The sequence below is a fragment of the Lycorma delicatula genome, chromosome 1 (genome assembly GCF_047948215.1).
Source record: "Lycorma delicatula isolate Av1 chromosome 1, ASM4794821v1, whole genome shotgun sequence".
Lineage (NCBI taxonomy): Eukaryota > Metazoa > Arthropoda > Insecta > Hemiptera > Fulgoridae > Lycorma > Lycorma delicatula.
In genome coordinates this window covers 234,203,338-234,229,565 of record NC_134455.1, presented here as the reverse complement: position 1 = coordinate 234,229,565, position 26,228 = coordinate 234,203,338, and the positions used below count along the sequence as shown (strand labels likewise).

Here is a 26,228-nt window from a genome sequence, read left to right as displayed (position 1 = left end):
GACCGCTGGGAAAACGTATGAATTGGGGAGGGGAGCACTTTAAAGGGAATAATCTGTAAAATTTATAATAAAGATTAAAAAAATAAAGTTCACTTATTTTCTGAACAGACCTCGTGTGTGTGTATGTATATATAATATATTAGTATTTATAAACCACCAGATACACACATATACAGCAAGATTAATCTAATAAGGCCTTTTCAAATCCTATAGAATCATCATCAGTTATTAAAAACTAAAACTATCATTAGCGTTGAGCTATTATATCGCTTTAATATTGGAAGGACAGGTAGAAGGGAAAAAATGTGTAGGCAGGCCACGTTTGGAATATGTAAAACAAATTGTTAGGGATGTAGGATGTAGGGTATACTGAAATGAAACGACTAGCACTAGATAGGGAATCTTGGAGAGCTGCATCAAACCAGTCAAATGACTGAAGACAAAAAAAAAAAAACTCTAATTAGCATATATAAAGATCAAACAATTTTTACAATTTCAAACAAAAAAAAAGTCAAAACTAAATGGAAGGCATATTTTATGTACTGGTTAAATGTAGAACATTTTGAAATATAATATATATATATATATATATATATATACTATGTACTTATAATGCACATGCAGCCAAGGATATGGATATCCTCACTGGAGGAAGCAAACTTAGCAATAAAAAACATCAAAAGGATAAAATCTGCGGCCCATATTAAACACAAAGTGAATATGTTAATTGATGAAATTTATTCAAGAAAAGAATTATTGGAAGGTAGTATAAGACACTTCCCCATAAATTACTGTATAATTAATGACATATAACCAACTCAGTAATAATTACCAAATAAGCAACCAACTGTCCTATTGTTTAGTTACAACAACCGACTACTTTGGTTCGGCATGCCTACATACAAAAATAGCAAACTGATTAAACACTGCAGAAATTAATACAGAGGAAGATGAACTGCAATTTACAGGTAAAAATAAAGTAACAAAATCAAATTAATTTATAATTTATTCAATATTCATTAACTAAATTATTAGAGTTTATAATATGATACAATATTTTTTGGTTTATGTATTAACAAGTTTTTTTAATTTTTGAATAATCAATTATCATTCAACAGAAGCCTGATTATATTTTTGAATACTTTTAGATCACATTTTTTATCACATTTAAAAAATGTAGCAATTCAAGAATAATAAAAGTAACATTTAAGATTTAAAATATCAAATAATGTTATAATATATAATTAAAGAAAAAACCTATCTTAAAACTTTCTGAACTGGATTTATAAATAATATTACAATATACACATATATATTGAGAAAAAATAACTCCAATACTCATCATAAATAAAATCAAGTGTGAAAATATTTTCATGACTATTTTTATTTAACATTATACTTCACAATAGAAACAAGTAGAATTTTATGAAACTATTTTAGGATCATATTAAATGAATTAATATTTCAATTTCAAAATAAATAGTAAACATAAATTATAGAAAAACAAGCAATGGACAAACGAAAAAATGAAAAATATACACAGTATATCTAGAATATCATTAAGTGAAAACAGTACTGAGCTAACAGAGTAGCAAATAGAGCATAAAACTAGGTTGCAGAAGAAACATTTTGAGTCAGAAAATTATATTGCTCGAAAAAAGTTATCTGATAAATCTCATTTCTTGATACTAAAATGCACTTAAGGATAAATCATACATCCCAGCGATAATAACACAGGTCTACCAATAATCAACGAAAAAATATACTATTATTACAATTAACTACTACTGAACAGATTTCTCTAAGCAAAATAAATACAACTTAATTATTAAAAATATATATATATTTACATTACAATATATTCATTAATATTAATTACATAATATAATACTTTGTTTTATAATGCGTTTATATTATATGCATTTATATTATATTCAAAATCAAAATAATTTTTAAACCAGTTAAGAAAATTTTAGGAAAAATTACAAATATACAAAAGAGAAAATATGTTATTTTTATCACCAAAAATGTATCTATACATGATGTTCATATATATATATTCATTCGCATCTTAATTAAATAAAAGAGAGAAATTATCTTGAGTATAAGCAATGAATCCAGCATCACTTATAATTTTCATACGTTAAAATATTTTTTTTATGTAAAATTATTTCAAACCTCATCAATAAGAAGATGAAATAACAAGGAATAAATTTTTTTTACATAATTTGTCCGAATAGTACCAATAATTCTGTAGTCAGGTTTATTATTTTTAAATACATGCCTTCTTGTACAAAAAAAACCTTTAAACTACTTCATTAATATAATCTAAGTAATTAACTAGTTTCAACTGACAAAATACAATGCATACTATACATACATTTATTTCTTAATAAAATACACGAGATCAATAAATTACAAATGTGTGTAAGTTGTTTAAGAACTCGCTTAACTTTTAAAAACATTGTTGAAAAATATTGAACATAAGCTACATACTAATATTATATTTAAATCAACTGAAATATTGTATTCCAAATAATGAACTAGTAAAGTTTCTGAATCTCCAATTCAACTGAAAGCTCAAAATTATATAAACCAAAGTTTTAATAAGTTTGCATAGAAAAAAATAATTTTTATTTTTGCCTTGCTTTATTTAATTTTTTAAGTACCACTTCAGCAATGTAATATTATTTAACAGCATTAATTTTCAGTAAAACTTAGACAACAATGTATTTAATAGTGAAAAAATCAGAAAGAAATTTTTAAGTTAAACGCAGACTGTTTATGATAGCCCCAAAAATATTTAATAAATTTCATTTTAGTTGGCTATTATTCCCCATTCTTTAGTCCCTTTACTGCTTAGATTGTTTTACCCGATTCATTACTTATTTTTTAATCAATGTCTAAACATTCAACTATTACACGCAGTCATCTAATCAAAATTCCCACAATAGATTGAAGAAATGTACAATCAGTTTTGAAGATATTATGCTCATGTTAGATGTGAATTAAGAGAGCAAGTTAAACACATTCAGTTGGTTTTAGATGCATGAGGGACATTCAATAATTACAGAGACAAATTGATGTAGAAATGAAACAGTTTACAGGAGGAGTTTTGTAGTTTCATGACTTTAGGTTAGCATCACTGGGATGAGCTAAGTACAGCTGATGCATAACAATTGTTTTGTTTATAACCTTAATACTGCATTTAACGATGGTGTGTCCGTTTGAAGTTTCCACATTAGTTGAACAACATTTAATGAAAGTGAAAGTCTGTTTTTCACTTTCTGAAAGTGAAAAACTGGCTAAAATCTTTTCTCAGATGATTTTACAGTATGGTGAAAATTGTATGAACAGCAGAAATTTTTATAATTGGGTAGAACAGTTCAAAAACGGTTGAACCTCAATGACTGACAAGCAACATCCTGGCCGGCCAGTTGAAGTGTCAACTCCTTCACTTGAAACCCGCATTGAGGACATTATTCATGAAGACTGATGTATTACAGTTGAACATATAGCAAAAATAGTTGTATTAAGTGTTGGCATAGTTCAAAACGTTATCGATAACAAGCTCAAGTACAGCAAAACAAGTGCAAGGTGGGTCTGAAAAGAGTTAACGCAACAAAGGGAAACAAGACTCAAAGTGTGTACAGACTTGAAAGAATGCTATGAAAGGGAAGATTACCCTTCTAAACAAGATTTTAACATGTGATGAAACTTGGGTTACCATTTTGAACCAGATTCCAAAACACAAAGCATGGAATGGAAGCACATCAGCTCACCTGTCGGAAAGAAATTCACAACATAAGCATCAGTGGGAAAAGTCATGTTGATTGTCTTTTGGGATGCCCAAGGTGTCAGCTTTTGTGATTATTTGAAAAATCAGCATACAATAAACAATGTCTACTACTCAGACATGCTGATGAAAATAGTAAAGCCAGCAATGATGAGAGAAAAACATTGCGGATCTCAAAGAAAAGGCATGATATTGCCACACAACAATGCTCGCCCTCACACCACCCAGCTGACCCAAGAAACCATTAGAAAAATGCATTGGGAGATCAATACCATCCTCCCTACAGTCCAGATTTGGCTTCCTCGGATTTTCATTTATTTGGTCCACTCAAGGAGGCATTACATGGAAAAAAGTTCAGGTACAAGGAGGTCAAAGAATTTATGGGAAAATGGCTCAAACAACAAGACAAAGACTTCTTTGCATCATGTATAAAAAAAAACTAGTTCATCGTTAAGACAAGTGTATAAAAGTAAAAGTGTGAAAAGTAATAAAAGTCTCATTTTGTAAAAATACATAGTTTTTTCTACATCAATTTGTCTCTTTCATTACTGAATGTTCCTCATATGTTTTTCATTCTTCATCAGGTCTACTCTCAACAAGGAATTATTTTTAAAATTTACTAATTTCAACAAGGAATTATTTTTAAAATTTACTAATTTAGATAAAACATATTAATACATTTGCATTTTTAAATGAACTTGTAAAGTTAACCGTCCAAATTACATATTTAACTGTAATAATCAAACAAATAATAAAAACTGTAACAATAAACTGGAACTTTATAAGATACGTGGGAGAACAAGAATAAAAATAAAATAAAGTTATTTAAAATTGTGTTTACATCTAAATAAAAATGACACAGACTTAACAACTTAATTCATTGATCACATGAATAACAACAGAAAATGGCAGTGGTAACAGCTAAAATAAAAATTATATTTTTTACATACTTTTTAACATATTTACAATAAATCACAAATAAATAGCATTATCATGAATATTTCAATGAAAAAACTTTAAAAGTATGTAAAAGAAAATTTTAAAAATGAATCCTTTTTAGAAAAACATTTTTTTTTTAAATTTGTTTCAAACAAGCAAAAATCTAAGAAAACCTAGACAGCAGCAGCAGCAATATGAACATTCAATAAAACAGGGGTAAAAAATAAACAGTTTTAAGGATTAGTCCACAGTCATTAACAGAGATATATATATATATATATATATATCAAAAAGTAGATATATATATATAAATACACTTGGTTTCTGAATTTCCATTATTTCAACATTGTTAATCAGGTTATATTATCTGAAAGACTTTAATATTTCAACAAAAAGGCATGAATTTACAACAAATCACATATTATTAATACCAATTAAATAATAAGTAACTGATAAATTCAGATGAAAAAAAAACAATGTAATTTATAAAAATCACACATCTGAATGTATCTCCTGTTTTATAATTATCCTTTATCCTATGGTAAATCATCAGTAACTAAATAATACCTAAACTATTTACATAACAATAGTTCAAATTTGAACTCATAAAAACTATTCATCATGTAGAATCATAGATAAAAATGAAACTGTGTTAAATTTCATTCATTTAGTTATTACTTACATATTAAATTAATTAAAATCACTAACATTAATATACAATTCAATTATTTATATTATCAACTAATCAACTGATTTCTTAACATTTATGCCAAATACTTGTTAGAAATAAATTAACTATTAGAGGTATAATAATTAATTTACACTCAAAAACTTGTTTAAAGCCATATGAAAGGAGGATCTGTCAACATAATTAATATTCCATAAACTGATAAAATGAAACTGAAATTTAAATATATACATTTTAGTCACAACACACAAAATGTTATATTTTATATAAAGAATAATAAATAAACACAATTACAATAAATAACAAACACTGCAAAAAATATATAATTACAAGCTCCCCAGACAAAATAATTTCCCATAACATGAACAAAAATTAAACATATAGATCCAAAAAGATGTAATTTTTTTATATAATTAATAACTAAAAAAAAAATTAATATTAAGTATCTATTTTATCTGATAATAATAATATTGCCATTACAATAATATAAATTTAACTTTAAATGCTAGTGTTTTTTAATAAACAGACTACAAGTTAAATAAAAAAAATATTTATTTAAAATAATCTTTCCTGAATAATAAATGAAATAAAATAGAAACAATAAAGGCAAAAAATTAAAACATAAATCAAATTTATATACACTCATTTTATCCATAATTTAACATAGCAACAGCAGATATGAAGTGTATAAATTTTCTAATAAAGCTGCTAAAAATTTCATACATTATAAAACAATTCCAGCTAATTTTTTGGAATGATTAATTATAAAAATTTAAACACAAATAATATGAAAGAAACAAGAGAAATACAAAAATTAGAAAAATAAATATTGTAAATGTATATTTAAATATGTATGTTTAAAAAAAAAAAAGAAAAAATGTAACAGTGCCACATCCATCAGTATTTAATAATTTAGTCATGATTATTTTCTTAAGATTACATGCATCATATAACTGCTATCCTTTTATCCCTGTTTTTTGCACGAGAGATACTTCGAGCCTTGAAATTTGCTGCATTCATCAAATGCTGAAATAGACAAAAAATTTCATTAAAAACCTTATTCCACCCAAAACTGTATCATTTACAGCACTAAAAAAACCAAAGACACATTTAACTTAATGAGGTACATAAAAAAAACTTACCGGGTAGACAGGATGCTCTTTTACACTGTAATAAATCCAGCTTAATCGGGCTCTACTGCTGCCAATTCTAACTGCTGATATCGCTTATTGTTGATGGAAAAGGTCGGGAGGATAAGCCATGGTGGGGATCGTCCAGTGTGTTCATTTGTGGTGGAATGACTTTAATCATAGTCGAGTGTGGAACTATGGAGGATATAAGTACATTCACAATCAAAGAGCATTTGTTAGCTTGCATGTGTGCCCACGAACGCCCACACACTGGTGAAACATTGCAGAACATTATGAATAACTTCTTTGTGCATTTCATTTTTTTCTTTTTTTGGGGATTATCATCAACATAGCAAACATTACTGACTTGGGAGCAGGCTTTTGTAGCAGGAAGTGTCACTGATCCACCAAGTAGTGGGAGGCAGAGCACTTGAGCTGAAATATGTGCTGCTATAGTGGAATCGATACAATGAGATCAACGCGCAAACATTCTGCAGAGTCCAAGATCAACAATGTAAGACCATATAAAATTGAAAGTTAAATGTTTTCGTCCAGCTACAGTTAATGACTCCCTCTATGAATCATAAGACCTCGTCGATGGTAAGGGGGTCTTGAGCACTCAGTGACACAGAGTAGCTGGGCCGAAGGTGCAACCATATCAGAGAGGTATCTGATGAGAGTCAGACTAAGGAATGATTTCTGAAAGAGGGCAGCAGCTCTTTAAGTATTTATTACTGACCATATGCAAATTATGAACTTAAACGGCCACATCAACAACACTCAATCTTCAGAATACTAGACAGCTGAAAGCAATGGAAAACTACAGCTGTTTTTTTATTTTCATGTAACAAAGATAGAGGGGCCTTCCTTGGTAAAATATTCTGGAGGTAAACTAGTCCCCCATTCAGACATCTGGGTGGGGACTACTACGGAAGGGGTCAACAGAAAATTAAAAAATAACATTCTACGAGTCAGAGTGTGGAATGGTAGAAGTCTAAAAAAGGTTGGTAGGTTAGAAAATGTAAAGAGGGAAATGGATAGGTTAAATGTAGATGTAGTAGGAATTAGCGAGGTTCAGTGGGAAGAGGAAAATGACTTTTGGTCAGGTGATTTTAGAATAACTAACTCAGCATCAAATAAAGGGCGGACAGGAGTAGGTTTATTAATGAACAAGAAGATAGAGAAGAGAATAGAGTATTTCAAAATGCATGGCGATAGAATCATTGTAATAAGGATAAAATCAAAACCTAAACTGATGATTGTTAATGTCTATATGCCTACAAGTGCCCATGACGACGGAATGGTGTGAATACAAAAAAATTGACAAAGCAATTAAACAAATAAAAGGGAATGAAAATTTAATAATACTTGGAGACGAAATGCAAGCATCGGAAAAGGCAAGGAAGCAAACAGATATTGTGGGTGAATATTGGCTGGTCAAAAGAAATAAAAGAGGTGACCGACTTATAGGATTTTGCACTAAGTATAATTTACTAATTGCCAACACCCAGTTTAAAAATCATAATAGAATACATATATGGAAAAAGCCTGATGATACTGCAAGGTATCAGATAGACAATATCAAAGTTAAACAAATATCCAGAAATCAACTCCTCGACTGCAAACTATATCCTGGAGCAGACATTGACAGTGACCACAATTTAGTGATAATGAAAATGTAGATTGGGGTTTAAAAACCTGAAGAAAACGTATCAGATGAATCACTGGTATTTAGAGAAGATTGAGGAAGAGGAGGTAAAGAAGATTTTTGAGGCGGGCATCATGGCAAGAGGTCTGAGTCTGAAAACAATAAGGTAGAAATATAGAAGAATGGGAGAATGTTAAAAAGGAATTTCTTAAAACAGCAGAAGTGAAATTAAGAGGAACAACGAGAACTGTAGGAAACCTTGGATATCAGAGGATATATTGGAGCTGATGGATGAACGTAGAAAGTATAAAAATGCTAGTGATTAAGATGGTAGAAGGAACTATTGACAATTAAGAAATACTATAAAGAGGAAGTGCAAATTAGCGAAAGAAGAGTGGATTAAAGTAAAGTGTTCAGAAGTGGAAAGAGAAATAAATGATCATTGGTAAAATAGACGGAGCATACCGGAAAGTTAAGGAGAATATTGTGGTACACAAGTTAAAATCAAAAAATATGTTAAATAAAGATGGTATACCAATTTATAATACGAAAGAAAAGGTAGATAGGTGGGTGGAATATATTGAAGAGTTTTACAGAGGAAATGAATTAGAAACTGGTGTTATAGGGTAAAAGAAGAGGAAATCAAAGTTGATGAAAACGGAGATACAATAATGAGATCTGAATTTAAGAGAGCATTAAAAGATTTGAATGGCAGAAAGACTCCTGGGATAGACGGGATACCTACAGAATTACTACACAGTGCAGGTGAGGAAGCAATACATAAACTTTACAAATTAGGGTGTAATATTTACGAAAAGGGGGAAGTACCATCAGACTTCAAAAAGAGCATTATTGTCATGATACCAAAGAAAGCAGGAGCAGATAAATGTGAAGAATACAGAACAATTAGCTTACCCACACTCATGCATCAGAAATTTTAACTAGAATTCTGCATAAAGAATTGAGTGGAAGAAGTGATAGGAGAAGACCAATTTTGTTTCTAGAAATATAAAGGGACAATGGAAGCAATTTTAGCACTCTAATTAATAGTAGAAAGAAGATTAAAGAAAAACAAACCAACATACTTGCCATTTATAGACCTAGAAAAGGCATTCAATAACGTAGACTGGGATAAAATGTTCAGCATTTTAAAAAAACTAGGGTTCAAATACAGAGATACAAGAACAATTGCTAGCATTTACAGGAACCAAACAGCAACAGTAATAATTGAAGAACATAAGAAAGAAGCCGTAATAAGAAAGGGAGTCCAACAAGGATATTCACTATCCCCGTTACTTTTTAATCTTTACATAGAACTAGCAATTAATGATGTTAAAGAACAATTTAGATGCGGAGTAACAATACGAGGTGAAAAGATGATACAATTTGCTGTTGATATAGTAATTCTCGCTGAGAGTAAAAAGGATTTAGAAGGAACAGTGCATGGAGCAAGGCATGGATGAAGTCCTACGTAAGAACTACCGCATGAAAATAAACAAGAACAAAACAAAAGTAATGAAATGTAGTAGAAATAATGTAGTAGATAGACCACTAAATATAAAAATTGGAAGAGAAAAGATTATGGAGATAGAAGAATTTTGTTATTTGGGAAGTAGAATTACTAAAGATGGACGAAGCAGGAGCAAATAAAATGCCGAATAGCACAAGCGAAACGAGCCTTCAGAAATATAATTAATTTGCTTACATCAAAAATTAATTTAAACATCAGGAAAACATTTTTGAAAGTATATGTTTGAAGTTTAGCTTTATATGGAAATGAAACTTGGAAAATCGAAGTACCTGAGAAGAAAAGATTAGAAGCTTTTGAAATGCGACGCTACATGAGAATGTTAAAAATCAGATGGGTGGATCAAGTGACAAATGAAGAGGTGATGTAGCAAATTGATGAGGAGAGAAGCATTTGGAAAAATAGTTAAAAGAAGAGAATAGGCCACATATTAAGGCATCCTGGAATAGTCGCTTTAATACTGGAGGAACAGGTAGATGGGAAAAATTGTGCTGGCAGGCAACATTTAGAATATGTAAAACAAATTGTTAGGGATGTAGAATGTACAGAGTGTACCGAAATGAAACAACTGGCACTAGAAAGGGAATCTTGGAGAGCTGCATCAAACCAGTGCAATGACTGAAGACAAAAAACTTAATGAGTTGAGTAACAATGACCTTGATTGACATGTTTATGGAAGTCAGTCACTTTTCGAGAGCAAACTGTATAAAGAACATCATGTTCTCAGACCAGTGTGCAATTTATCGAAACTCTTATAAACAAAATGTTTTTTCTGGGAGAAGACAATCCTCTTTTTTTTTTTGAAGAAATCAAACTCCATCCACTTCATATTATAATTTGGGCTGAGATGCCAGTTGAACATCTCCTTGGTCCTTATTTTTTTCGATGTGCAGTTAATCAAAACAATATTTAAAAATGATCGATGAAAGGTTGCTTCCAGAATTAACAGCATAAGGGATCCCTAACGTCATTACGTTTCAGTACAATGATGATCCAGCACATTTAGCTTTGAATGTCTGCAGATGGAGATGGCCATAGCCTTGGACAGCAAGAAGCCCTGACCTCACTACACCTGACAATGTACTCTGGGGTTTTGTAAAAGAAAAGATATAAACACACAGATACGTCAACAATGAGCAGCTCCAAGATGCTGTTCAGTCAGCATTTGAAATGATCACCCCTGATATTCTGTTGTGGATATGGAGGTGCATATAGCTGGCTGTGCTTTGAACATGGTGGAACCCACACAAACGTTTTTAATCCATAGAAAGTAAGCTAGCTGCACTTATTCTAATAATTACATTACTAGCTTAAAGGAACTTCCTGCCCACACTGTAATGAAAGATGAATGCTACTGCCTGAACTGAACTATTATTATTTCATTTATTTAGTGTAATTTTTATGTCCTTCCACATGCTTCTGCATATATTTCAAGATAAGATGGATGAAATAAAAATTGCAAAAAATCTTGCCAGGAATTAAACCCGAGATCAATTTTTTTTTTTTTTAGAAGCCAGTAATCACAAAGCAATAACTATGCTTACTTGTACTTTGAGGTAATTATCCACAAGCATATTAACATTGCTACCCAGCTAGATGTCATGTTACAAGCACATAGCAAGACCATACTCCTAATGAACTAAAATATATATTTTTATCAAATGTTTCATTCAATTCCCCAATAAAATATACAGAGTATACAAAAAAGAATATCAGAGTTTTAATTTATTATAACACCTCTCACTGACGTGTACAGAGCTGAATTAAGAGCAAAAAAAAAAACAGTGTTAAATGTGCACATGGCTGTAGATAGATTATCTCTCTTACCACTTTACAGCATCAATAGTAAAAATGGCAACTCCTGAACAGAAAGCCTTCTTTGTTCTGCAGTTTACTAAAAGTGAATCTGTAGTTACAGTTCAACATGCATTCTGTAGAAAGTTTAATTGTGATCCTCCAAGTTACAATAACATCTGTTAATGGCATAAACAGTTTTAAGTGACTGGATAACTGTCTAAAGGAAAGAGTAAAGAAGAAGAATCTTCTTCAGTTGCAATCTAGTTTATCCCGAAATTGACAAATATAAAGTTTAAGTAAAAGAAATCCGAAGCAATTTGATAGGTAACAATCTTTTAGCAATCACTGAAAAGAACTGTGGTTCTTCTCTTAACCTCAATCCTGAGGTTTTGTACTGTGCGTGTAGTTTTTATATGGATTTACTCTATATACTGAACTGTCTGACCTTAGATTTTTGTTTGATATACATTTGTACTGTATCACATTGTTTTTTAATCTCTTTCTACGATTTTATTTCCTTTTCATATATTTTTATCACAAGTTGTTCAATAAAATATTCATAACATTACTTAATCATATAAATGTTAATTTTTAAATTAAATTAATAATATTATGTCACCTAATCCATTATTCACCATTTTAATTCGTCATCTTATTATTCCTAAATGAAATATATGTTTAAATATTTTTCTTTAAAAAACATCCATTCAAATGTATACTTTAATAATATAAACACTAGATGAAACATAACATTTATTTCCAGATAATTGGGTCTGAATCAGTTGACAAAATATTTATATGCTTGCTAGTAAACATCATCCAAATTATTAAATGATTAATATAGTGTAACCCTGCTTTAACGCGGTTAGCGGGGGACTTATGTGACACCCGTGTTATAAGCTAACAGCGTTATTTCAAGAAGTAAATTTTAAATCACAAAGAGGATCAATTAAAAAAATAGGCAAAAAATCAAGCAATAATGGTTTAATAGAAAGAAAGAAAAATAGTACAATATGTACTTATATAGAAACAAGTTAAAAGTGCAGAGATATTTTTTCTTTGAATGTAAATTATTTTTTAAAATAAGAAGTTATTGTTTTTTGTTTTACGGTTGTGTTTCTTCTTTATAATATATGACTTTACACTTTTGTAAATACAATAATTAATGATCATCACTATCACTTTGTTGTTCCAGCCATGTTATTACACTATTTATATTTTTATCTTCTTGAACCCAATCATTGAGACAACTTGCAGACAATTCTTGCCCAGTTGAATTTGACAATTCCAGTGCGTGTTCGTCAGTAAAAATATGAACATTTTCTGTTGCAATGTCTTCTGTATTACTGTATGACAATACTGACCAACAATTTTTAATTGTAATAAAATTTACGTTACTCCATGCTGTTCCAGCACCATATACAATACTTTTTAATGACACAGTTTTAAGAAATTGTGTTACTTGTAATTCTGAGTTAACAGCAGTCAGTAGCTCTCGTTGGTAATAAGCTTTAAATTCCCAAATAACTTCTCGGTCTAATGGTTGGATCAAAGATGTGATGTTCTTGGGTAAAAACATTGTAATTATTTTCTCATCTTAAGATTTCAGCAACTCAGTAGACAGATGAGCAGGGCAATTGTCAAGAAGTAATAAAGCTTTTTCTTCCAATTTTTGAACTCGTAAATAATTTTTAACACAAGGCACATATTCGTCATTAAACCACATTAAAAAAATATTACACGTCATCCAAGCATTTAATGAATTCATATCAACATGTTTGAAGCAACGTAGGCTGGCATAGTTACAAATGAACGACTTCAATTTATGATTTCCTGACTTATTGGTACACAAAAGAAAAGTTACTCTTTCTTTGTTCATTTTCATACCAGACTTATTTGGTGCCCGCTTCACATCTAATGTTTTTGTTGGCAATAGTTTATAATACAAACCAGTTTCATCACAATTATACAACTGTTTGTCACTGAAGTTATTCTGTTCTATAACTGATTGTAATATTGTTTGTGGAAAATGTTTGGCTGCCATCACATTTTCTGAACAAGATTCTCCTTTGATATTTGCTTGTCGTATGCCATGACTGATTTTCCATTGCAATAATTAACCGCTAGAAACACTGAATTCTTCTCCATTGTTAATTTGTTCAAAAAAATTTAGTGCCTGAGCTTGAAGTATTGGCCCTGATAGCAGCACTCCTTCACTCTGTTTTTGCAAAAACCAAAGGTAAATACACTCATTTACAACATTAACATGACCAAGTCTAACCTTTTTGCGATCCAGTCCAACTGTCTCATCTACCAAATCAATATAAGAACACAATTTATCTTCTTCCACCCAACACGTATAGTACCCTTCAGGTACACCAAATTCTCGGGGTAAACTAAACTGGCTTTCAAATGACCTGCCTTAACCTTTTCAATAATTTCTAATTTTTCATTTACAGAATAAGTTTTTCATTTAGACAACATGTTTGTACAAACAAAAACAAACACTATAAAATTTTATAAATTAACTACGTAATAAAGCTTAACGATAGTGATAAACATGGTAAAAGCAGCTCGGAATAAATCACAATATATAATAACATTCAGAAACCGTATACTGTACCTTGTACAGGAAGCACATTGATGGTCTTATCGCTGTTACAAAAAATGAGTCATGTGCAATATATCATAAGAATTTCAGCTATTACTGTATTACAATCATAGTTTAGTTTTATTGAATCATGTTTTTGAAAATTCCAAGGCTTTAAAATTGGTCATGACTAATTGACAGATGTTACATTAGAAGCATACTATTGACAATTTCAAAGGATTTATAGTGGGTTTTACACTGATATCAAACACAGTAGTAGGGAGATTAGCATTTCTTCATCCTATTTATTTTTTCAGATCTTAATATATTTTTTGGGGGACTGGTTACAATCTGCATTATATCTGTAACTGCAGTATATCGAGCCGTGTTATATACTGTACTGTACTGTACTGTATATTGATTCATTTTTGACTTTATTTTTTTTTCAACATCACATTATTTCAAGATGATGTCATTGTGAAAAGGCCTTCTTTAAAACGGCAGAAAAGTTTTGCTAATTAAAATTCATTCTATATTAAGCAGCTATACTGTGTAAGCAGCTTTTAATAGTAAAGTAGGTCAATGCGGTCAAAAGCTGAAATGGCATTAGGAACGTGCCAATTAGATAGTGAAAATGACTATGCTGAAAATGACCTACCATCAAACAATAGCTTTCTAAGGAAAGATAGTGAAGAAGAAGAAGATAAAGTGGCAAATACAAGCGAAATAAATTCGACTGAAAATAATACAGGTAGGCCTGTTTATGATATACCATTAACAAGTAATGACAGTCTATATTTACCTGGAAATGTACTAAATCAATGGGAACAAACTTTCAAACATAATTGCCATTTACTTATAATTGTTCATCTGATGCAATTCTGTCCATTACCTTGTTGGTGAAGAACCAGCCAATGTTTTAAATTTTTAATTACCAAAGAACCGTTAGATTTCATGGTGAGAGAAACTAATAAATACAATTAGCATTGAACGAAAAAGAGGGGAGATGACAAAGAATTAAACAATGGACAAACACAGATGTTAATGAATTAAAAAACCTTTTGCTATTCTAGTAACAACTGGGCTTAATAGTCTGGCAAATCTGCAACTATACTGGTCAAAATCGTCCATTTATCGTAATGATTTTATAGCAAACCTTGTCATAAGACAATTTTCTTATTCTTCTTCATTGCTGGCATTTTGCCGATGATCAACAAGATAATGATAAATTATATAAAATACAATCATTAATTAACATATTATTAAACAATCTTAAAAAAATTCCTTGAAGCAGGAGAAAACACTGTTATTGATGAGTCTATGGTACCCTTGTAAGGAAGACTCTGTCAATACATTAAAAATACATGGCTTAAATATGAAGTTAAATTATATAAACTTAGTACTGTAAATCATTTTGTATTTAATTTTAAAATACATATGGGAAAAAGCGACCCACTTCCAGGTGAATGTCACGCTTTGCATATCATTAAGGGCCTGATAAAAGGTTTGACAGGATGTGGTGAAACTTATACGCGGACGATATTTATAACAGTATTGAAATTGCAAAGTGTTCCCTACTTCACAGAACAAATATCTGTAGTACTGTAAGAACCAATAAAAAATATTTGCCAAAAGATACTTTTACAGGGTCAATCCACTTGAAGTGCCCAAAAAAACACAAGCTGGTTGTTTGACTAATTTAAAAAAAAATTGAAACTTATTCACTTGTTTCCTACATGTTTCAGAACCTTAAAACTGTTTTTTTTAGATCTTTTAATTTAGCAGTTTACCTATGGCGGCCATTTTTGTTACAGTGTGCACACCTATTTTTTGTGATTGTAAGGGTTTACAGAAAAAATTGTAACTAAAAAAGTATTGGTCCTCCTGGAAGGATGAAACAAAAAGAAGTTTCATTTTCTCAAAGATTGGTTCAGTGGTTTATTTAACTATTTCTCTTCTTTCTATGAGAAAATTACCAATGAAGTTGAACATGAAAAACGGTTAAATTTCACTTATGGTAACTTTTTTCAAGAAGCAGGGATGGCATACACAGTTTGAATTATTTTTTTATATGCAGGTATATGTTAGTAATTTTACCATAAATAATGTTAATGGTGATATATATACTTATCCCTAAATTTTTATGAATTTTTGAAAACTATTTTTTTTTTTAATTCAAATTTTGGCTTCAAGTAACTCTGAAGAGGCTGGTGATAAAAATTTCAAATTTGCATAACTTGCAATGTTTTTGTAGATGTTTATGGCAAATAAAATAGTCTCCTGTGTATTGTACTAATAAAAAAATTATAACCTCTCAAAAATCATGAAAAATCTGTTAAAAGCGATGACATTTTGAATCACTAAATAAGTGCTCCAAGGAGGTTTCTTGCCTTCTTTGCACTTTACATTTTTTATATATTTTTTATACTTAGCCCCTATGTTGTTGAAGTTTATGTTTTCAATATTTCAAAAATATTTTTTAAATTATTAATGATAGTTCATAATTTAATGATAACTTAACCGATACTAGTAACCAAATACAATTTCGATTAAAAATGTTTGTAAAACTTGTCTATACTGAGATTTCAATGAATAGCCTACACCTTTTTTTAAGAATTCATTTTTATTTTTATATTGATCAATTTTTGTAAACACTGTCGAAGAAAAAATAAATTATAGAAAAATTTTAATTATTCTTCAAAGAAATAGCCTGTTTTTGTAGCAATGAAAGTTTATTACTTAGTGTAGTTAACCAACAGTTGTGATATCTCTTCTGATAATTCTCTTGAAATTGTGTGAGAACGACCCGTCACTGTAGTTAGTTCAAATGATGTCAACTTTCTCAGGACTTTGCTGACAGGTACCCACACTTTGACTTGTTGAGAATTTTGAAATGATGTACGCGTTCCAGCTGGGTGGAAAAAATGAGCCTGCACATTGCCATTTTCGAGGCTAATATCTACCACCGATCATCATGCACACAAGCAATAGTCTTTTTCCTTAAATGAAAGTGGTACAATAATTGACAAACGATGGTCTTCATATTCCTTGCAGTCTGAAGTAAAGTAACATCTTACAATGCCTTATGACACAGGAACATATATTTGTGGTAGCTTCTAATACCAACAACTCTTTCACAGCAGTCAAAACAATTTTTTCAATTTTCTGAAATCTTAGCTAACTCATCTGATTTAATCAAACCAAACTTGATGTTTTTAAGCTTGTGATTACAAAATGAATACATTTCATCAACATTTAGTATCTGACTGATTAATGGTCTTTGCCACCTCTCACTTTATTGTTCCTCCCACACCATCACAGGCGTTTTTCCCGTGGAATGATCCAAAGAAGTGCCATTTGGCTTCAAGGTTGAAGTCTTTTTTGCAACTGCACAAATTAGCAAATTTTTTTTTATTTTTATACTGACTAGAAGCACAATCAGTAAAATAGATGAGATTTTTAATGTTCTGATGTACTTCCTTGATATGGTCTGTTAAACATTTTTAAAAGGAATAAAATGTTGCTGTATCATGCTTCAAGTGATCACTTAAAATGCAGACACTTTTGTGTTGTAATATATCATTTTCCTTGAAACAGAACACAAAAGGATGAACTGCAATTGAATGATTCAAATAAGTCTACTTCAATTATAGTAACATGTATAAAAATATTAGGGTGCCAAGAAGACAAGAAGCCCCCCTCCGCCCTTAGAGCACTTATTTAGTAAGTCCATGTTTTGTATGATTGTTGTTTTTATGTAAGTTCATTATTTTTGAGAAGTTATAACTTCTTTATTAGTACAATACAAAAGAGACTTTTTTATTCGCCATAATCATCTACAAAAACCCTGAAAGTTGGGCAAATTTGACATTTTCATCACCAGTCCCATCAGTTATTTGAAGCCAAAATTTGAATTTAAAAAAAAAAAATTAGTTTTCAAATATTCATAAAAATTTAGGGGCAAGTATATCCATTAATACTATTTGTGATAAAACTATTAACATATATCTACATATAAACAAAATAATTCAAACTGTGTATGCCATCCTTACCTCTTGAAAAAAATTACCTAAGTGAAATTTCACCATTTTTTATGTTAACTTTATTGGTAATTTTCTCATAGAAAGAAGAGAGATAGATAAATAAACCACTGGACCAATCTTTGAAAAAATATGAGTAAACTGATTTTTGTTTCATCCTTCCAGGACCAATAGTTTAGTTATGATTTTTTCTGTAAACCCTTACATTCACAAAAATAGGTGTGCACACCATACAAAAAAAAAAACAGGTAAACTGCTTAAATAAAAAATTAAAAAAAAAAACAGTTTTAAGGTCTTGAGACATGTAGAAAACAAGTTTCCTACAATTCAAATTTGTTTGAATTGGTCAAACAACCAATTCAAAAAATACCCTACCGTTGGGTCACTTCAAATGGATTGAAGAAAAGGGAAGTAATTGGTGCCATGAAAGAAAAAGTAAAAATCGTGAAATGGAATGACAAGAGACCAGTACTCATGCTACTACTAAAGCAAATCATGACTTAAGTCTAATCTTTACTAGAGTGGTATGCAATATAAATGTCACAAAACCACAGCGTATAATAGACTACAACAATGCTAAAAAAGGTGTTGAATATAGAGACCAAATATCAAGTTATTATACAGTGTTAAGTAAAGGCCTTAAGTACACAAAAGTGGCAGTAGAATTGACATTTGGATCTGCCATGGTTAATGCATGGCTTATCTATAATGCAAAAGCAGAGAAAAAAAATAATGATGATTAAATATTTAGAGATAATAAGAAATTTTACCACAGAAAAACCAGTTCTTGAACCAGTGAGACCAAGAGCTCCTAAACGAATCCAGACCCTAAAAAATGAAAACTACAAAAAAAAAAAGGAGAAAATGCAATGCTATAAAATACTTAAGGAAACAATTTGTAGTAGGGAGGCTGATAAAAAAGTTAATAGGCTGAATACAGGACGTCCAGCTTTATGTTTGAAATGTTTCAATAATATTCATGAAAAAATTTTTAAATTATATTTTTGAATTTATACTTTTGATTATTTTATTTTGTGTTAATTTTGTTTGATTTTACATAATTTTATGCAATAGCATTAATTCCTAGAATAGCATTTCAAAGTATACTTTGTAATAATAAGTAACAGTATTTTTTTATTTGTAGTTTTTCATTTATTATAGACAGTTAGGTTTAGAATTTGTCATAAGTTCTTTTTACTAGCTCATTGTATGGTATTTTAATTTATATTTTATTGTTAATAACTTTCATTATGTTCTGTAAGCTTTCCGTATTTTAGTATATTGACATTTTATATTTATTATTATTATTATTTATATTTATTATTTTATATTTTATTGTTAATAACTTTCATTATGTTCTGTAAGCTTTCTGTATTTTAGTATATTGACATTTTAAATTCATAAATATCGAATGCTATTTTATCATTTACGTATATAGTCAGAAATTCTTAATTTTATTTTTCTTCTTTAATAAATTAATGCTATAAATTAATTAATTGTATTCGATTATAAATTACAATAAAAAAATTTCCTATAAAAAAAATTGTCATTTAATAAAAGAAATGATACTGGCACAGAACAATCCAACAAAATTACCCCTAATAATTATTACAAATAGACAATAAATAAAAATATGTATAAAAGAACTTCAATTAGAGTATAGGACTATAAAATCAATTTAAAATTAATTTTAGTTATAAAGAGAAATAAAATAATCGTTACATATAACACATTATGTGCTGTAGTGCAGTCATAAAGTACAATATGGCAACAATGAAGCCCATACAGCACGAGAGTTAAGTTAAATAAGTTAACGTTCTGCACTGTACTAAAATTACACAAAGACAAGCAAACAGCAACTCCCTATTACAGCATGTATATGCGTCGCACTGCAGCGAACATGTTAAAAAACCATAATGGTCAGCACAGCAAGAAAAATTACTAACATAAACACAAAAAACTTACTCTCTCAAGTTTTGATTGTTTATTTACTGAAATATTCATCGGTGATATTTTTTCTCCAAGTTCAAGAATATCTCTCAACAAATCATTTTCAGTAAGATGAAGATTCATTCCAGGACCCAAAATCTAAAAAAAAGAGGGGAAAAAGCAATGAAAAAGGTATAGAAAACATTTATTTAATATTATGAACTATATATACTGACCTCTCCCTTTAAAACACTCTTCAGAAAATCTGATAACACCACACTATTAAAATCTCAGCTTTTCCTTTAAAAATAGTAAAAATTGATAAATAAAAATAATCAATTTTTATCAACAGCGGTAGGTTTAAAATTGAGTTTAACCTTCTATGTTGAAATATATTCTGAAAATAAGACTTTAAATCCTGCTTTGCAAGATTTGACTCTTTCAGAGTGTCCAGTCAATGAAACAATTCATGTTCATTCATCAAATGAAACAATTAATAATAATTAATGAAAAGGTCATTCACACTTAACTCCCTCACACTACTTGTGGGACTTCTGAATCATTTCAATAAATCATTCATTGCCTTCCCTGTCTCCTTTCCATTAAACTTTTTCTTACTTGACTCATCAGTAACAAATATTTTTTTTTTTTTCACTTAAATGCAAAACTTTTTATTTTGCATTTAGGTAAAAAAAAAAAATAATTACACAATTCCTTCTAAAAATTCAAGCTATTGTTTACATCAAGCCCATATAGTCCAATCAATGAGTTGTTTTCCCTTAGATAAGAAACCTAAGTACCCGAAGATACCCCACAACCAGAACTGCACCATATAAAGTCTCTTCAGAAGGCTGCCACTCGACCAGCCATCAGGTCCTTCAAATGTGGCAAATGATTCAATTCCCATAGTTAATGTCTAAGGAAAGAGATAAAATATAAATGAAGAAGGATGGGGGGAAAGAGTAGTGTTCACATACAGAAGAACATATTTCTATGATTTCTCAAGGTTTTGGAGGGTGTAATAAAACAACATAAAAAAAATAATAATTCTTATATTATTCTGAATTATTTTATTAAATAAAATTTATATTTAATATTACAACTCAAAACAGATTATGTACTTGATACTATTTAACAGTTCATCTAGTCAAAGTCTCTAACCATTTATTCTTGAGGAAGCAAGTTACTTTAATCCTACTAGTCGTTCCCAGAAGAATACTGTTAATTAGGCACATCAAACAAAATGATGTATACATGAGCAGTTTAAACATAAGTAAACCTTTAATCAGAACACACAAGTCCTGTAGCACAGAACAGCTGTCTGGCAGCTGATTGAAAACCACTGACCAATAGACAAGCTGCATCTAATGCATAATTAATTGATGCGATTTATACAAATTCAGCTTAAATCTTGAAAGTAATAGAAATGACATCTTTTGTATGACATCCTACATAATAGAGGTGTAATTTTAACATCTCTTATACCAAACTACATATTAAATTTTTATTATTTTTTTCCTAGATTCCCTACAACATGGTGCATCTTAACCATCTAGTATCTATTATTTATTTCTTCTCAACACTCTTAAAAATTGTTTGTATTACATCTTATATTAAATATTATAAATACATTTTGTAATTTTAAAAAAAAAAGTTGCATTTATTATGTTTTTCTCAATAAAATTGCTTGATATTACGAAGACAAAATAATTTTAGTCAGCACACAATATTAAATAATGTTTTCTACTGCGCTACTAAATAATGATTACAGTTTTAGAATTCACAATGGTATACAGATGAATTATAAATATTGTTAAACTTTTGTTAAAAATAAATAAAAGAGAATAAATAATTTAGTGACGTAACTTTCATAAAATTTAAAACAAATTTGTTCATCAATATCTTTCCTGTAATTTTTCTGTGTTGAGAATTATCTCTTGTAAGAGAGATTATATCAAAATTCTAGGACCAACAGCACAATGTAAATAAATGGATTATTCATTGTTGTACTTGCAGAACTGAGTAAGAAATGAGTTTTTAAGTTGTATTACTAATAAAAAAAATTTGTTTATATGAAACATCAATGAGGCTACATGAAAAAATAAATGCTTTTTCTATCAGTGTTAAAAACAAATAAAAAATTACTGTAATTAGCCGCTAAATTGGTTTTAATATAGCCATTCTATCTGGGCTAGGTGGAGGTGTATAAAAGTCTAAATTGTTTTTTACCTTAAAAAAAGATCTTATTTTGAACAAGACTATAAATAAAAATTAAAAAAATCATACACAAGAATTGAACAAAACATGATATGAAATAAAAAATATTTAAAATAAAAAACTGAATTTAACAACAATAATAACAGTTTAAGAATGTATGTTAAAAATGCCTTCATTCTCCAAAATGTTCAATGTATTTAAGGTTTCAATCAAACTTCCTACTGCACAGCTACATTTCTGAAGTAAGCAGATACATGCTATCTGGAATAAGACAATTTATGGAATGTTTAATGTACTGTTATAATGACAAGCTAGTTGCTGCTGAATTAAGCTATATTAGTACAATCACAGCATTAAACTTGACTTATATAACAGAGCTTCAAATAACCATGTAAAACCTCCATTAAAATAAAACTCATTTATACAAAGAATTAATGATACTTATTATGATTATTACGATTGCATATAACCAATATTGCTTAAAATAAACTTGAAGGGAACAAGGACTTTCCTTCTACTAACCAATACCTCATCATTTCCAACAGCCAGTCACATCTAGTAATTAAGAACAAATTATTGCCTTGGAGTAACCTGATTAACCTATTAAAAGGTGGGGTGGTTCAAATAAATGATCACAACAATGATCTGAAGAACAGTTAAGAAATTTGTAAGAAACAATTTAAAAACTCTTTTTAAAATGTAAAAATGGTTATAAATTTTAAAGAAGAAATTTTAAATAGAATCTAATAACAAAGAAAATATTAGCAATGAGAAATTCTACATTTATGATTCTTGAAGCACTGAACCTTTATTTATGAATTAAGACCACATATAATTTTTATAATAAACAATATAATGATAACATGGTGTTAACCACATCAATACACATCTTCTGGAGTTTATATCATACCAGAATTTTATAAAATTATAACAACTTGGGCTGCTGTCTCCAAGATTAAGATGAATGTTGCTATACCATATTTTGATTGAATCGTAAGTTAAATATAATTTCATCTTCGATATATACTTGTATTAGCATAAAGTTATTCAAATTACTTTTCATGTCATGTTAACACTACTTTCTTGAAAGTATGAAATACACAATAAATGAATGATGGCATCACAATAATATTTAAGTACATAAATGTCTTTACAAACATGTACTAAAGAATTTTATTATCTACTGTAAATCATTACCCAAAGCAACATGATAATTTTATTGTCTAATGAATTCCTATTGTCACATTTCTAGTCAAAACTCAACCTGGATTTAGTATTCCCATATATTGAGTGAGAAAATGAAAATATGAGGACATCTAGATAGCCGACCAAAAATTGTTACCACATACATTATCATAAAGTTAAAATTAAATAAAATCTACACAATTATAAATAAAAAAATTAAAATATGAAAAAATCACAGAATCAAAGGAATTTTGAATTATGATTTCTTTTTTCTTCTTAGAACACATTCAGAAGTGACAACACATCAGAAGTGTTTAATATTTCTGAAACAACATGTACTTGAGAGTGGAGGTTATATCGTTTGTATAGTCATTTTTGTTTTTTGAAAGAAAACAGAATTGTTATACAAAAAGAGTTGAAATCTTTTTGGGAACATAAAAATTACCTTTTATTATCAAATTGTTTTCTGCCTTATAATTTGTGATAAAATTTATACACAAAATTTTCAGTTACTCTACCCTTACACAATTCTTTTTTAAGGGCAATCTTTATATTTTCTTTGAAAATTGGTAATTCTTTAGGAAAATTAAGTTATATAAAATCAAATTCTTAATAAAATTCTAAAAATTTGGGCTTTTTTGTTTTTTTTTAACAATAACTCTGATAAGACTATTTTTAATACTTAAATGGAACAATTTTTTGTACTTTCTAACTATAAAATGGATTTTTTTTTCAATTTTATATAAAATAATTTTTTTATTTCATCCAGTTTTATAAAAACTTTTTAACAACATTTTTATTTCAAGATAACGCAGCAAGATATTTTAGATACAAAGTACAATATAAAATTACCAATTTCATCTCAGATTTCTGAAGCCAAAAAACTTTTATCCCAGCATTCAAATTGTTAACGTTCCCTTATCCACACTATGAAAAGTATTAAGACTTATCTTATTATTAATGAATGTTTGAAAAATGTTATCTGTGACTTATCTACACTGACAAGAGCACCTTGATGCCTTTTAAGTAGCCTGAACTAGCTAAGCAATGTATACACTTAACTATGTCTTTGCCCCTTCAGTGATGAGTTTGGCTTATTACAATTAATTTTATAGATATCTTTACTAACATACTTTTCATATATGATTTTGAAGTGAATTTCTTTCTACTTGGCGTTATAATACAGTCAAGTTCCTCAGCCAATAAAGTTTTGTAATTAATGGTATAAAATATAAAAAAATATTCATACACATTAATACTAACTCTACTTTCATCAAAATGAAAATTTAGAATTAATTAGATACAGAAAATAACTAATAAAAAATAAAATTCTTAACTTTTAATTTCCCTCATAACAACTTTCTAAAGTGAGCAGTTTTTAAATAGTAACAATATTAATTTTTAAATTGTTGACACCTTCTCAGGATTTTGGACTATAACTGGGTCAATTTTTGTCTTACATTTTTAAAAAAACCCACACTGAAGGAAATTAAATAAACTTTCAATAAATTTTATTCAACCTTTTTTTTACATGAAAAAGACAGAATATTACTTTCTCAAGAAAATAAAAAAGCACATCTGAAAACGGATATGAAAAATTTTATCATAGTGATTGTCATGTGATTACTATAGTGCTTTTCATTACATGCTTGAAAAAGTTATCTTGTTTTTATAGTAATTTTTTTTAAAGATTTTTCAAAAAGACTTTTTGACCTTATTATTTGCATTTAATTCTACTCTCCAGGAAGAAGGGATATAGACATATCACATACTGAATATGTTTCTGAAAAGAATAAAAATCGCAGACCAGAACTGTTTTAACACTTTTTTGTTACTTTTTCACTAACTTTGTTTTTAACACATTTTTTTAGTTTTAAGACTGACATACTATTATAATAACAATAATAATAATAGTGCCTTTATTGAATAAACTATATACAATTCAACACTCAAAAACAAAATGCAATTCCAAAAGCAAAGTACCATCTTTATAATAAACCACATACAATATTGATCTTAAAACCTTAAGTAGCAGGCTACATTACCCATGGCCAGCTGACTGTCTGGGGAACATAAGAAATGAATATACAATTACTTTTAACAAAATAGAAAACAAAATTGATTATATAGATTTTCAAAACAAAAAATGTACTCTTTTAATTTAAATTACAACAAAAATTATGTTCTGAATCTTCCAAAACCTTTTTCAAAATTTGAAGGCAGAGCTCGGTTTAGCACAAGACACAGGGGCACTTCAGGGATGAAAACATTTTGCTCTGTGGTCTGGTTTACCAGCCATCTACTTTTTCACTGATTTGTCCATTCCCTTTAAGCATTTGTTCATGTTTCAAGCTCATCTAAGAAAGTAGCATCTAGTTCTTCAAGAAAAAACTATTCATCCACCAAAAAGTCCATATGTTTCAGTTTAACTGAAGTTCAGAATTCTGTAAATGAGAACTTAATTCACCAACAACTGAGTTTTTTGTGCAGTTGTCAACAATAAAAACTTAAGTACCCTTAAGCTTTCAACTATTTGCAGAAGCATTAAGTTTCTTTATGTTAGACATACATGACAGCACAATTAGATGTTTCCTGTTGGATTTACATTGACTACTCTTCTTACATAATTAATTTCCACTTCTGTTAATTACATATCCATGGTCATAGTACAAATCCAGCACAGTACCTTTTAATTTTCCAGTATTTTCATCCTTTTCCCAGTAATTCCATAAAAAATTAAA

General features: G+C 29.1%; 1 protein-coding gene across 1 annotated transcript in view; it reads right to left on the bottom strand.

Moving 5' to 3' along the window:
- Positions 1-996: 996 nt before the first annotated feature.
- Positions 997-26,228, bottom strand: part of Ifrd1 (Interferon-related developmental regulator 1) — a 67,650-nt gene continuing 42,418 nt past the window's right edge. The window contains exons 8-9 of the mRNA XM_075374328.1: positions 20,122-20,244; positions 997-6,449 (exon numbers count right to left, since the gene is read on the bottom strand). Of these exons, the coding sequence (XP_075230443.1) occupies positions 6,369-6,449; positions 20,122-20,244 (204 nt within the window). The 3' untranslated portion in view covers positions 997-6,368. The remainder of the gene's footprint in view (positions 6,450-20,121; positions 20,245-26,228) is intronic.